At 38.8% G+C, this 15,833-nt stretch overlaps 1 protein-coding gene across 1 annotated transcript in view; it reads left to right on the top strand.

The window, feature by feature from the left end:
- The window catches only part of DNAH6 (dynein, axonemal, heavy chain 6), a gene marked incomplete at its 3' end in the record, with an annotated part of 288,388 nt that overhangs the window by 218,840 nt on the left and 53,715 nt on the right, over positions 1-15,833 (top strand). Inside the window, exons 45-53 of the mRNA XM_011974268.1 lie at positions 1,242-1,473; positions 4,552-4,704; positions 6,900-7,040; positions 8,429-8,671; positions 10,712-10,879; positions 11,378-11,613; positions 12,797-13,058; positions 14,206-14,329; positions 14,804-15,000. Of these exons, the coding sequence (XP_011829658.1) occupies positions 1,242-1,473; positions 4,552-4,704; positions 6,900-7,040; positions 8,429-8,671; positions 10,712-10,879; positions 11,378-11,613; positions 12,797-13,058; positions 14,206-14,329; positions 14,804-15,000 (1,756 nt within the window). The remainder of the gene's footprint in view (positions 1-1,241; positions 1,474-4,551; positions 4,705-6,899; positions 7,041-8,428; positions 8,672-10,711; positions 10,880-11,377; positions 11,614-12,796; positions 13,059-14,205; positions 14,330-14,803; positions 15,001-15,833) is intronic.

The following is a 15,833-nucleotide window of genomic DNA, read 5'->3' as shown; positions in this document are numbered from 1 at the left end:
TTCCCAGGTTTTTAAATTTCATTCATACTTCTGTATATCTTCAAGGAATCTTTTAGGGAGGCTCTGCAGATTATTTACTCTCTGAGCCATAACATGGTATTTTTCTCCCTCTAACCACTGTCTTGTAAAATGTCATCTTGTCGATAGATGCCTAAAGCCAGCCTGAAATTATTTGTTCCTTTGGGGATAATCCATTATTCTGCATTAGATAATCATCAACTTTTCAGTTATGTTTAAAACATAGATTTCTACTACAAAATTTCTACATGTAAATTACTTATAGATCTCCTAGGAAATATTTAGTGTTTTCTCTCTCCTCTAGTTTTCTTTCTTGATCTTTGGGGCTGTGGGTTCAGCCCCAGTGGTTTCTTCTATCATATCAGTCACCATTGCCTTAATTCTATTCCTTCTTCTCATTCCTGTAATTTCTATGATGTGGCCTCTGGGATTCCATTTGTTTCTCCTAGATTTGCCCTCCTTATCTTCCATTTTCTCTCCCATTATTTTAAGATCGCTATCTTTTTTCTGAGTTCTGGGTATATTCCTGGAGTTTGACCTCTACTTTTCCTGTTTCAACTCTCCACGGTATTCTATTTGTGAGACTCATCACCTTCCACTCAGGTTTTCAGTTTAGTGGATTTTCCATCTCTACTCAACTTTTCCTAAATTTGCAAGGGGAGGGTTTACTCCTTTTTGAGCGCTCTCTCTCTCTAGTATCATCATTGCAGTGCTTTTCAAAATTCATGTTAACATGAATCAGAAACTTTCTAAAATTTTGTTGGCATCCTGTAGTAAATCCATTTCAAGGTGTTCTGTTGATCTCTCCTTCTGCACTATAGTGTCTTTTTCTAGGTTTAGTGATTTTTTCTGCTTGCTCATTCTTATAAATGGAAACCTGGGCTTGCCAATTGACAATATAAGTTGTGGCCTAGATCGAGTAGGGTCTCCAACAAAGTCCTTCAGACTTCAGGGAAAAGAGATTGTACTTTATTGTAAATTTGTATGACTAGGGCCGAGACCCAACAGCCTGTTAGGAATGGGGGAAAGGATGAAAAAGAGAAAAGCCAAGCAGTGCTGCTCACCAAACCCCGGCCTCAGGTGCAGCCTGCTCTTCCCTTGCAGCATCCTGCCCCGGGAGGAGGCTCCACTGGCTACCAGCCTTCGGCTCTGGGGCAGGCTCTCCGAGCAGGAGCCATGTCTGTGAACTTGAAATAAACCTTTCTCTGCTCTGATGTTTGCAGGATTGCTCGGATGATACGTCAAGAAAGAGGCAATGCCCTGCTTGTCGGAGTAGGAGGCACAGGAAAGCAGTCACTCACGAGACTTGCAGCTCATATATGCGGTTACAAATGTTTACAGATTGAACTCAGCCGGGGATATAATTATGATAGTTTTCATGAAGACCTGAGGAAGTTGTACAAAATGGCTGGTGTAGAAGACAAGAATATGGTTTTCCTTTTCACTGACACCCAGGTGTGTGTTTAAATAGCCCATGGGTAAGAACAGGAAATGTATGGGTGTTACAATCGGGTGTGTGCTTTGAACAGTTTGTAGGATGAAGTTCAAGGGATTGCTCCCTTTGATAACACATTTCCCGCAGCTTGTAAAAGACTTTTATAATGCATTTTTATTTATTTTACCAAATATTGTTTCCCTTCTTTAAATTCTTAGTAATTAAATTTGATCAAAGGTCAAGGAAGTAAGTTTTTAACTTTTCTTTGAGGGAAACGGCAAAGATAACAGAAGGTAATAAACTGTATAAACGTGCATATAAGAAAATAATTTACCAAAAATTCAATTAGGGAAACATGCCTTTACCTACAGAAAGGAAAAAGGAAGGGCTATCTTCTGGGTTAAATTACCTTTAAAATTGAAGTAGGATTACATCTATTCTATGACAGCTAATTTAACTGATCTCGAATTAATTCTATAGCAGAGGACTTTCTACATTGATTATTCTTGGATATTTTCTCTTTAGAGAAAATAAACCTGTCTAGAAATTAGCCAAGGAATAAAAACGTGATAGATTCGATGCATACCTTTTTTAAAAAAATATTGTAAGCAGAATTAAATACAAACAAATAATTGGAAAACTATTTTTAATATCTATGACATGCAATGAGTTTGTATCCTGTTATAAAAATACTTATTACAAATGAAAAAGGAAAAGTCAAGCACATCTGTAGAAGAAATAGAAAAAATGTAGTAGAATGTGAATACACAGTTCCAGAAAACAAAGGCCTTTAAACACCTGAAAAATTGTCAACCTCACCATTAATGAAGGAAATTATAATAAATAAAAATGTCAGTGAGTTGGCCTTGCAAGTTGATAAAGGTTAAAAATCATAATATACAGTGTTGGCAGAGGTGTGGGAATAATAGGCCTGTTATTCTTCACTGGGAGATCATAAATTAGCAAAATCTTTCTGGAAAGTAGTTGGCAATATGTAGGTAAAGCCTTTACATTTCTTTTACATTATAATCAAAGCTACATACAGTTGCACATATGAGGATATCTACTGTAATGTTTTAAAATAATAACCTGAGAGAGTATTAATGTCCACTGAGAGAAAGTCGTATACATAATATCTGTTATAACCATATACTAGAGCACTATGTAAAAACTTTAAAATTATAGAAACATACAAATTTTAATGTATATCTAGACATGTATGCCCCATGTACAAAGAGAAAACATTTGAATCATGGGATTGTGAGTGATTTTTATTTTCTTAGTTTTGCTTATCTGTAGTTTCTAATTATCCTAAAATTAAGATATTTCTGATAGTGTTTTTAACATTGCTTTAAAAAATCAAACAAGTTATGTAAAAAGTCTCCAAGTATTAAAGCTCCAAAGATCAAATCATATTGTGTTGCTTCTCTTTAGACAAAAAGTTATTGCATTCTGTTGAAAGCCCCAATCAATCTCAAATGTTCTGCAGTAATGAAGAGTAAACGTAACCACAAAAATAAAAGTGCATGTGTCTATACATGAACTTATATATATACACAAAACATTATAAATGTGAGAAGAAATTGAAAGAAACAAGATGTTAAAAATAGAGTTTAATTGGCTGTAACTAACAAATACAAAGTAGAAATAAGTATGATTAGATATTTTGCCTAATATAATTTCTAAGCTACAATTAATAGCGATATACTATATTTCATATTGTACAGAGAAAGCAAATATTTTCTAATACTACTGAATGTTTACAAAACTTAATCACATACTAGATTTAAAGAAATTTTTATTAAATTGTGAAAAGCATAAGCCGTACTCATTCTTTGCCCATGCTTTAATCAAAGGAGAAATTAATGATGTGTCTTAGGACTTTAAAATATTCATATAAAAATCAAGAAAGTCAAAATCTCTTAGAGACTAAGGAAAATGAACTTAATATAAATAAAAATCTATGGAATGCAACCCAACAGTTCTCAAATTTACATTTATAGATCTGAATCAAAAATTAGAAGCTACACAAATTAGTTCACTTAAAACTTTAGGAGGGAAAAATGTCACAAGACACACAAGAAAATGAAACAAGATAAAAGCAGAAGTAAATTAGAACACAGAAAACTACTGTTTATTCTTGGGGAAAATTGACAGACACAATTATACCAAGTTCATTAAGAAAAACAAAAAGTTTCAAATGAAGAAAATAAAATAACAGATATCTTGTCATAGTTAAATGTGTAGTACTCAAACTTCTATATAACTAAAAAGCTAGCTGAAATAAAGGGTGAGAGATTACTTTTAAATATGCATCAATGTTGAGAGACAAAAAGTCTATTTCAAAATATGTAAATTACTCATACAAATTTGAAAGAAAACTCCAAGATGCAGATGGTTGCAAAGTTTAGGTCAATTTTTTAACGGACAGTAATAAATATGGGATAATATTTTCCCTTGCCAATAATCAAAAACATCCAAACTAAATTCTCCAAAAGAAAGCATTTATTATACGTTCCAAATTAACAAAAATAAATGTTAAAAATCAATGAAGTCACACTTGAATTGAATGAGAAATAGTAAAATCTTCAAAATCCAGAAAATATTTATGCGTTTAATTGGTAATCTCACTCCTGGGAATTTGTTTCAAGAAAATAATCCAACTAAGAAGAAAAGCTATATGCCTAAAATTGTTCTTATAAACAAGAGTGTACGCTATCTCTGTCCATGTAAATGTATAGTGCATCAGCTCAAAGGTGCATTCTGCTTCTATATTTGTGATAAATATGATGAGTACATTACAGAACTATGGGTTAGTATTAATGATAAAATGGTAACTGAAGGGGGCAGAATATAAAATTCTTGCACATATGACTTGACCCAGGTAAAATGGGAACGCCTGCTAAGAAACAAAACACAAAGGAAAAATGAAAAATCAGTGCACTTGCTATGTTAGAACTTCAGGGTTCCATGTAATTTTTAAGATTATATTCTCTTAAAGACACAATCGATTCCTGTGAATTTTAGAATAAATATTTGCTTAGTAATAAATGGAAAATGATTGAGCAAGTTGTAATGATCACTGCCTTCTTCTACAGATTGTAGTGGAGGAGTTCCTAGAAGATATAAATAACATCCTGAACTCAGGTGAAGTGCCTAATTTATTTGAAAAGGATGAACTGGAGCAGGTTTTAGCGGCCACCAGACCAAGAGCAAAAGAAGTAGGAATTTCCGAGGGGAATAGAGATGAGGTAGGACGTGCCAGAGTAGTTATGTGGCTTTATCACAAAAAGGTTTCTTCACCTTTTATTTAACCATTCACTGATCCCCTGAAGGGGTCCATGAATAGAATATTTTTCAATGTAATTGGTTTCCTTTGTGTTCTATGTATTTTATTTTCGGTGTTTAAAGCATTGGTGCACCAGACTTCCAGAAAGTTCTGTGGGAAGCAGAAAACAGAAATCCCACTGCCCCACGGAGGTCATAGTCTTGTCCAAACTGGCTAGCCTCTCTTATTCCTCTTTAAGCACCAGTTTATTCCACACACTGCAGCATCCTCCTGTGGAGGGCTGAAGGCTTAGGTCTAGTATTGTTGATGCCCTTGCCTAGCAGCAATGTTACAACACAACAAAGCAGGAATGTGTTTTCTCTCACTCTCTCGGGAACAGTGTGGCTGCTGTACGCTGCCATTCTCCAACACCATGCTAGATCCCATACACCGTTACTTGCTCACCCCAGCTTTTTTCCTGGTTTCTGCACCTTCTTTAACTTTCTGGCTGTTCTTTCTTATATCTTTACTGTTTCCCTTTGTGAGAATTGTCTCTCCTGCTAGGTCGGAGATTATAGGTACAGATGCAAGTCTACTTCTGCTAATGTAAGCAGGAAGGGATTTATTAAAGGGATACAGAATCATTGGAAGGGCCAAAGAAAGAAACTCCAGACTGAACTCCTTGGAATGAATATAAAATGTACACTGTAGAAGTCAATGGTCAAGGTGGTAGCCGCCTCTGCCACAGCCATTTCTGCTGAAGCAGGGAGCCACTAAACCAGTCAGTGTGCCTCCGTGTCAACCGTCAGCTCCAGAGCCATGTGTCCTCCATCACATCAGGAAGCAGCTGAAATCAGGAGCCACTTCCAGAGATAATAGCTCCAGGATAGTTCCTCAGAGAACTAAGAATTGAACTACCATTTGATCCAGCAATCCCATTACTGGTATATACCCAAAGGAAAATAAATCATTCTACCAAAAAGACATATGCACCTGTATGTTCACTGCAGCACTATTCACAACAGCAAAGACATGGAACCAACTCAGGTGCCTATCAATGATGGATTAGATAAAGAAAATGTGACAGGTGTACACCATGGAAAACTACATGGCCATAAAAAAGATTGAAATCGTGTCCTTTACAGTAACATGGATGCAGCTGGAGGTCATTATCATAAGCAAATAGTGCAGAAACAGAAAACCAAATACCACCTGTTCCCACTTACAGCTAAACATTGGGTAACATGGACATAAAGATGGGAACAATAGACACCGCAGAATAAAAAAGCAGGGAGCGAGAGAGGGATGAAAGGGTTGAAAACCTACCTATTGAGTACTGTGCTTACTTCCTGGGTGACAAGATCAGTCACACTCCAAACCCCAGAATCATTCATTATACCTTTATAACAAACCTGCACATGTACCCCCAGAATCTAAAATAAAAGTTGAAAAAGAAAAAAAAAACTCCCATACTATGCGACTTCTGCCAGACTCTGCACTTATAAAACCTGATGCTGTGCAGCACCCTGGCCCTCTCTCCCAGTTGTCCTCTGCCCCACAGCAAAACCTTGTATGAATGGCCCTTTATTCAAATGATCTCCTCAAGTACACGGGTGAAAGGGACCTAAATCACATCCAGAACCCTAGCTGCGATGGAGTTTGCAAAATGACATTTTTAATCTTTCCAGACTGTGTGAGAGAAAGAGGTTGGAGTGAATGTTGAATAAGAAAATTTACATATCTACTATACTGACATTTTATATTTGATATTGGGAGCCTCAGTGCATTAGCCAACACTTATTTTCATTGTTGCTTAATCATTATTTTTTTTTTTTTTTTTTTTTGAGACGGAGTCTCGCTCTGTCGCCCAGGCTGGAGTGCAGTGGCCGGATCTCAGCTCACTGCAAGCTCCGCCTCCCGGGTTTTACGCCATTCTCCTGCCTCAGCCTCCCGAGTAGCTGGGACTACAGGCGCCCGCCACCTCGCCCAGCTAGTTTTTTTTTTTTTGTATTTTTAGTAGAGACGGGGTTTCACCATGTTAGCCAGGATGGTCTCGATCTCCTGACCTTGTGATCCGCCCGTCTCGGCCTCCCAAAGTGCTGGGATTACAGGCTTGAGCCACTGTGCCCGGCCATTAATCATTATTTTAAATTGAAAAAATATCTTTCTTTTTGTCAGGTGTTTCAATACTTTATCAGCAGAGTGCGTCAGAAGCTGCACATTGTCCTCTGCATGAGCCCAGTTGGGGAGGCCTTTCGGTCCCGGTGCAGGATGTTTCCATCGCTTGTGAACTGCTGCACCATTGACTGGTTTGTGCAGGTTGGTGACATCCCAGAATATCTGTTTGAGAAGTTGGACTTGCTTGACTTTAAAGGGGTTAACACATTGTCCAAGAGTAACTCGTGGATACTTGTATTAGCTTTAAAGCCTACTAGGAATTTATTCATGTAGGGAATGACCGTGGCAATCATAGAACAAAGACAAAACAGAATTTGTAAAGGAAGAGGAGACCGTTGAATTTAGCAGTGTCAAAGTTATCAGCGATCTTGACAAAATCTGTTTCAATGGACGGTGGGGGAAAGGGTTCAAGAGAGAAGAGGGGAGAGAAATCTGAGTCAATGATTATAGGCAACACTTTCGAGTTTTGCCCCAAAGGAAAGCAGAGAGATGGGGCAAGAGCTAGGGGACATGTGAGGTCAAGAGAGAAGTATTTTTAAATGTGAAACACAAGCGGCATGCATGTGTGCTGATGTAAATGATTCAGAAAAGATAAATATATTGATGATGCAGCATACCGAGTTAAGCACTGTGGGACCAGTGACCTTGATTAACCAAGAAGGGATGAGAATCAATTCTCAAAGAAGGGGCTGACTTGGTCAGGGAGCATCCACAAGCCTACCCCTGAGTAACAGGTGGGGAGGCAAAATATATGAGCACAGATGCAGGTAGTGGGAAGATGTGGGGTAAGAGCTCATTGAAGTTCTGTTTTCATTGCTGTTATTTTTTAGTGATATGGGTAGTGAGGTCATCAGCTGAGAGTGAAGAAGAAAGACTAAGTGTCAGCAGTTTAAGGAAGTAGAATCAGGTGTGAAATACTCAGGAGAGCACAAAACTGATATATTAAAAAAAGGTAGAAGCATTTCTGGGCTGCAGTAAGAGCTAATTATCATAAATTTAAAGTGATACTAATCGGCAAGGTTGTGCATTTTTCTCTAGCCATGCTCAGCTGCACAGTTGCAGGCATGGAGTAAGAGAGTTGCATTTGACCAATGCTCAGGTGAGTTCAAAGAAGCAAGAGAGGAGCAAAGGAGTTGAGGTTTGCAGGACAGTAATTATAATGATGGACGTGAGGTCCCAACTACGTAACAAATGGAGTGAGAGCATAAGGTCCCTATAACATATGTGATTTATTTATGGAATTCTAGAAACACCCAATCATTAATTCATTCAGTCAACAAATATTTATTGAACAACTTCTGTGTGCATGATACTGTGGAGACATACTGGTCAGTAAATGCAGACCCAGGCACCCCTCAAATGGACAGAGCCCTTCAGTTCATTAAGCACCATGGACATGAGTAGGAGTTAACTAGGTGAAGAGGGGACTGGGCAAGGAGGAATTCCTGAGAAATATGTTTTTCTTAGTATTGAACTGTATGTTATTGAAATGACACAATAGATTTTCTAGATTTTTCCTTGATTCACAGTGGCCCAGAGAAGCACTTCTTTCTGTGTCAAAGACATTTTTCTCACAAGTCGATACTGGAAATGAGGACCTGAAAGAAAAGCTTCCCTTGATGTGCGTGAACGTTCACCTGAGTGTCTCCAGCATGGCAGAGCGCTATTACAATGAGCTGCGCAGGCGGTACTACACAACACCCACCTCCTACCTGGAGCTTATCAATCTTTACCTGTCTATGCTGTCTGAAAAAAGGAAGCAGATTATTTCAGTAGGTTCAATATTGTCCATGAAAATATTGTTTTGCTTGAACTCAGAACTTTTGAGAATGCGTGGAAACTCTATGCACTGTCTTACCTGTCAGGGCCCTGTATTAGTCCATTCTCACACTGGTATAAAGAAATACCTGAGACTGGGTAATTTATAAGAAAAGAGATGTAATTGGCTCACAGTTCTGCAGGTTGTACAGGAAGCATAATGCCGGCATCTGCTCAGCTTTTGGGGAGGCCTTGGGAAACTTTCAATCATGGTAGAAGGCGAAGAGGAAACAGGCACATTTTATGTGGCAAGAGCAGTAGCAAGAGAGAGAGGGGGGTGGTGCCACAAACTTTTAAACAACCAGATCTCACAAGAACTCACTATCATGATGACAGCACCAAAGGGAGGATGTTGGTAAACCATGAGAAACTGCCCCCATGATCCAATTACCTCCCACCAGGCCCCACCTCCAGCATTGGAGATTACATTTCAACATAAGATTTGGGTGGGGACACAGATCCAAACCATATCAGGCCCTCTCCATCCTGACATGTGCCCCTGACAACCTAAAATATGACCAAAAACTGTTTCCTGCTGTCGGTCTGAGGGCCTTCTCCTTTCTCAAGAATTTTATATATATATATATATTCCTTCTGTCATTTATGAAAGTATCATTACTCAGTAGAATGATATGGGCATCACAAGACCATCAAAGTTATGCAGTGAACTTGTCATCTCTGTGGTATTTAATACAGAGGAAAACATTTTGTTAAGCAATACAGATGGTGTTTTAAAGAACATGTGCCAGTGGTATCAGTCAAACTATGTACAGCCTATGTTCTGCCTCTGGCTGTGCAACTTTGAGCACATTAGTAATTTCTCTAAGCCTTAGTAGAAAATAAGGCTAAAAGAAAATCTGTATCTACCTGTTGGCTTGTCGTGGAATTTAAGACACTGTTAGTGAATTCCTGAAACAGTGATCTGACATATAAAGTGCTCAGAAAATAGAAGCTGCCATCATCATCATCATCAGGATATTAATACGACCTACAATTTTCTACATTTTAAACACACTAAAAAGGGAAGCACTTACAATATAGATATTTAAATTTTTGGGGGGATTTTTACCTGGTAAAATGCCTGCCTTGTGAAATAACTTGACCAATATTTTTGAAATCTGCCCATTTTAACCAAGCATTCTTTTTTTTTTTTTTTTTGAAATGGAGTCTCGCTCTGTCGCCCAGGCTGAAGTGCAGTGGCACTATCTCAGCTCACTGCAACCTCCGCCTCCTGGGTTTGTGCCATTCTCCTGCCTCAGCCTCCCAAGTAGCTGGGACTATAGGCACCCACCACCACGCCCGGCTAATTTTTGGTATTTTTAGTAGAGACGGGGTTTCGCCATAGCCAGGATGGTCTTCATCTCCTGACCTTGTGATCCGCCCACCTCGACCTCCCAAAGTGCTGGGATTACAGGCGTGAGCCACCGCGGCTGGCCATGAGCCAAGCTTTCTGACTCACTTTCGAAAAACAGTTCTTCCCAGGTGTTTCCTTTACCAGATGCCACCCCTTTGATCATGGTCAAGAGTTTTCTACCACAGGGAAGTGGGTTCAAATCCAGCAGCCAGAGCTAGACCCTCTGGACCTCATCTCCCTAGGGGTCCTCAGCCCTGCTGGCCAGAGCAAACAAGCTCCCAGAGCTGCAACCTCCAGGGATTCACATCTGGACCTGTTCCTCACTCATTCAACATGCTACCACAGGGAATAAAACCAGTACCATGTGGTCCTCACTGTCAGTGAGCCACAGCCCAGTGACGTCCCACTGCTGTGGCCAGAGGGCATGGATCCAAACAACTGTGATGAATGTCATGGCCATTTCTAGAGTTCCATTACCTGAACATTTCCCAGTTTGTAATATGTTCACAACCTGAATTATTACAAACTGATTTACCAATTCTGTAGATGTAAAAGTCTAATACATGAGTAATATGTGTTCGATACCAGTAAACTTAGAGTTATAATACTCATTATAATAGAAATTTTCATTGTCACTTAGGCACGAGATCGGGTGAAGAATGGTCTCACCAAGCTACTAGAAACAAACGTACTAGTAGATAAAATGAAATTAGACCTTTCAGCTTTAGAACCTGTACTTTTAATAAAATCACAAGATGTTGAAGCCCTGATGGAAAAATTGGCAGTGGATCAAGAAAGTGCCGATCAGGTATGCTGCAGTTCCTGAGAATGTGGAAAAGGCTTCAGTCAGCAACTGATCACTTATATACAGTGAGACACGATTGGATTTTTAATTATATATGTTATTAAAATAATTAAGTGATAGATTTAGCAAAGTTTTTTTTTTTTTAGCAATTAGAAATGCTTTTAAGTTGTAAACAATCTCCCTTTACTAAATCAGTTTGGCTCTGTCCCCAAGAATTGATGCAGCCCAATGAATGGGATAGAGAATTGTGAGAAAAGCGCCACCTACAAATGTAAAGCAACTGCGTCTCTCCTAAGATTGAACTGTTTGTTGTAAGTTTATATTCATTATGCTATTGGCATGGCATAGATGGACAAAGGAGAGCATAAAAGGCAGTCTAGCTAATAGCCTTTCATCATTACTCTAATCCAAAGGGCAAATATGATTCATTATTATTGACTTTTTTAAAACATTAAAATTCAAATAATGAGGCCACTTAAGCAGTCATGTCTCAATGGTTAGGTCCGTAACACTGTGCAGGAGGACGAAGCAACAGCAAAAGTCAAAGCTGAAGAAACCCAAGCAATAGCTGATGATGCTCAAAGAGATCTTGACGAGGCACTACCTGCACTGGATGCTGCCAACAAAGCACTGGATTCCTTAGATAAGGCAGATATATCTGAAATCAGAGTTTTTACAAAGCCCCCAGATTTGGTCATGACAGTAATGGAAGCAATCTCCATTCTCTTGAATGCCAAGTGAGTAATTCAGAATCACGTATTGCCATGATACCTGGTAAGAGTTCTTTACTGTTTTCCTCTATGGTAATTTATATATTCATTCCCTTCTCAACCTTCTCATTGCTTCAACTGATCATTCAACAAATTGATTCAGGGAATATTTTCTTCCCCAACATCTATTTTGTACTAGATGGTGGAAGATATGTTTTTCTCTACAAGATATACACAGGTTAGTGGGAAGTAGACATGAAAACTAATAATTTCATTATAACGTGAGAGTTGTATAGTATTGGGAGTGCTGAGCAAACAGTGCCTAAGTCCAGCTGGGGATGTGCAAGCAGGTTTCTTGGAAAACAATGCTCAGTTGGATAGCGGGACCGTAGGCGAACTCAGGAATGAGCTTTGATGTTCTTGGAATGGGATGGGGCTGGGCAGGAGACCAGTGATTACATCATGAAAGGTCTTGAATACTGCACTAAACACTTCAGTTTTCATCTTGGAGATACGTAGTTTTCAAACTTTCTTTAGCAATACAAACATTTTTTCAATAAAATTATGTTGTAATGAACCTTTCTATGTAAAACTGGGCAAAGGGCTCAGAGCACCACATCACCACCAGGCCTCCAGGAGACAGGGTGGAGAAGTTCCCACTGACCTTAAACTGGTACTTCGGTAGGGCCCAGGGAGCTCTGCAGAGCACAGAGAGAGAGCTGTGGGCAGAAGGGACTGAGAATCGTTGAACATTTTTTATCTAATCAGATTTTCATGGTAGGAAGATCAATCTGGCAAAAGTTCAGAAGAGCAAAGTTCAAAGAGACATAAAGCCCAGTTAGAAACCAATTGCAGTGTCCTGGCAGGTGAGTTTAAGGGTGGGAACTATGATAAAGGAGGTAAAATGTGAGTGCCTGCAGCATTTTAAAAATAAAACTATTGTTTCTATAATGCCTTACATTTGTAAAACTATGATTTTGTAATTCTTTCTCTACCAAAGCTGGGTTGCATGCAACCTTAGTCACCCATTTTCTTTTCACCCCATGAATTAATTGTGGTTCACCTAACTACCAATTACTAGAATTACAGTACCAAGATTAAAATTACCAGCTTATTGGGATAATATCATAATGTTCTCAAAGAAATACATTTCTTTTGTTCTTATATTGCTTCATTTCAGTGCTATTAATATATCATGTCTGCCTTTCAGGCCTGATTGGGCATCAGCAAAGCAACTTCTTGGTGACTCTAACTTTCTAAAAAGGCTTTTAGAATATGATAAGGAGAACATAAAGCCTCAGATACTGGCAAAGCTTCAAAAGTATATTAATAATCCTGATTTTGTGCCTGAAAAAGTGGAGAAAGTGTCCAAAGCATGTAAATCTATGTGCATGTGGGTAAGAGCTATGGATTTGTACTCTCGAGTGGTCAAGGTCGTTGAACCAAAAAGACAAAAGCTCCGTGCTGCACAGGTACATTTTCTGTATTGTGATATTTTATAGAATTGAAGACCATGATCGCCAATCATTCAAGTTCTCTGTATAATGTTACTATGGTCTTACGTAATATAGACAGTGACAAAACTCTTGGAAATTAGCTTTTGTTTTAAACAAGAGCTGGCAATTGTTTTTCAGAAATTGCCTCTGAAATCAGCCTTCTTTCAGCATAGGAGGAACATGAGTTCCTCAGTATATTCATCTGAAAAAAAAGGAATTAATCTATTATTTTTAAGATACTTTGTAGCTCAAGCATCTGATGGTCTGTATTTCCGTTTGCTAAATACTTCCATGCTTGATGGTGTCATCTGAGGTTTTAGAACCAGCTTAACCCTGTCATTGGATGTGAGGCCCTTCATATTCCCAAGAAGAAAAAAGAATGATCATTTAGTGGAGCAGCTTACTGAAAGAACTATGGCTATAGAGCAGGGGTTGGCAAACTTTTTCTATAAAGACCCAAAGAACCAATATTTTATGCATTGCAGACTATATGGTCTCTGCGGCAAGCACTCAGCTCTGCTGTTGCAGCACAGAGAGAGTCATTGACAATACATAGATGAATAAGCGTGATTATGTTCCAATATAACTTTATTTATTGACACTAGAGTTCAAATTTCATGCAATTATCACAGTTCATTAAATATTATTCTTTTAAAGAGTCTTTCTAATTATTTAAAAATGTAAAAACCATTCTGAGCTTGCAGACTGTACAAAAACAGGCAGCAGGCTAGATTTGACCTGCAGGCCATAGTTTACAGATCTGTGATGTGGAGAACTAGTTAGGAAATACTAGTTTCCACTATGGCATGAATATTTAATTTGTTGCATCATTTAAAATTAATAATCCATTATGATAACTAATTCATCCCAAATGCTCAGTATACCTGTTTCTCTATTGTGATTTATTTTGTTGGGCTTTATTATTGATTTTGTTTTGTTTCATTTACTTCTGTTCTTGTATTTTACTCTAATTTATATTTGTTTTAACTTTATATATCACATCAAAGTCTTTTTGGACATGAAAAGAGGAACATATAAAAAATTTTTTTAGATCTGTATTATTAATGGGCAAATTCAGCTTTCTTTTTGGGCCTGTTCTTAAACAGTTGCTTGATTTTATTAGGCTGAACTTGACATTACCATGGCTACCCTGAGAGAAAAGCAAGCATTACTAAGACAAGTAGAAGATCAAATACAGGCCTTACAAGATGAATATGACAAAGGTGTAAATGAAAAAGAAAGCCTGGGTAAGTAACTCATAAAATTTACATTGGCCAGGAAACGCCTGATTTTCAGAAGTAGGAAGAAGTTTTTGGGAATCAGGTTTTAGCTTTTATCCAATGTATAGAATGTATTTTCATTAGCCTTCTAGGATCAAATAAGAACTCATGTGTTTTATATATTCAACATCCTGTACCTGAACAAGCCTTACTGGAGCATGTTACATTAAAACACAAAACAGTATGTGAATTTGATCCGGAAACTAAATACTACAAGGATACAGAAAACACTGTCTTCAGAGTTCTCGATATGGAAAAGGCAAGCTTAGACGTGGTTCTGAAATGGGAATGAATGCTGAATTGGTGTAAGGTTTCATAGAGATGTATTGACATCATTAGTTAAATAATGCTATTCTGCTAAAAAAGAAACAGGTAAATAAGCTTTTAATACTTTATGAAAATATTGAATAGTATAATCTGATTTTCTTAAAATTTTTCTAGCAAAGACGATGGCCCTGACAAAAGCACGTCTAGTACGTGCTGGAAAGCTGACGGCAGCATTGGAAGATGAGCAGGTTCGATGGGAAGAAAGCATACAGAAGTTTGAGGAAGAAATATCAAATATCACTGGGAACGTGTTCATAGCAGCAGCTTGTGTGGCCTACTATGGGGCTTTCACAGCCCAGTACAGGCAGTCAGTGAGTAACCCTGCTTTCTGTAAGGAGGGATAAGAAGCAGCTGAAACTGGAGCCGGGGGTGGTTCATTTTTCTGAGTTCAGATGGAGGCTCTCCCCTGTAGAGGTTCTTCATGGTAGAATTTCCGTATATATTTCACAGTCCTTCACTCCCCCATCAGCCAGTGATGGTCTACCCCTAGGCTTTCCTTAACACGTTCCTCCCCTTCCTTCTCCTGTCTTAGAAAGCTATTCATCATTTACACAGTTCAAAAACCTGGGGGAAGGAAAAGACAGTGAGTCCCCTACCCTTATGATCAGAAGTGGCACGTAAAGCCAGCCTGGATGAGATGTTCTCAATTGGTGAAACTGCAACAGAGGGACAGTCAACAGAAAGGAGCAGGCAGGACCAGGAGGAATCTGTGCTTCCTTGGGCTTTTATCTTTTTATGAAAGAAAGCCTCAGCCGGGTGCAGTGGCTCACGCCTATAATCCCGACACTTTGGGAAGCCGAGGCGGGTGGATCACCTGAGGTCAGGAGTTCAAGAGCAGCCTAGCCAACACTGTGAAACCTCGTCTGTACTTAAAAAAAAAAAAAAGAGGCTTATGCCTGGAATCCCAGCACTTTTGGAGTCCGATGCGGGTGGATCACCTGAGGTCAGGAGTTCGAGAGCAGCCTAGCCAACACTGTGAAACCCCATCTTTACTAAAAATAGAAAAGTTAGCTGGGCGTAGTGGCGTGCGCCTGTAATCCCAGCTCCTCAGGAGGCTGAGGCAGGAGAATCGCTTGAACCCAGGAATGGGAGGTTGCAGTCAGCCGAGATCGTGCCATTACACTCCAGCCTTGGCTCTCAAAAC

This window comes from Mandrillus leucophaeus, unplaced genomic scaffold, assembly GCF_000951045.1.
Source record: "Mandrillus leucophaeus isolate KB7577 unplaced genomic scaffold, Mleu.le_1.0 Scaffold1433, whole genome shotgun sequence".
Lineage (NCBI taxonomy): Eukaryota > Metazoa > Chordata > Mammalia > Primates > Cercopithecidae > Mandrillus > Mandrillus leucophaeus.
Note: the sequence above shows the minus strand (reverse complement) of the source record. Positions and strands in the feature narration are given on the sequence as shown.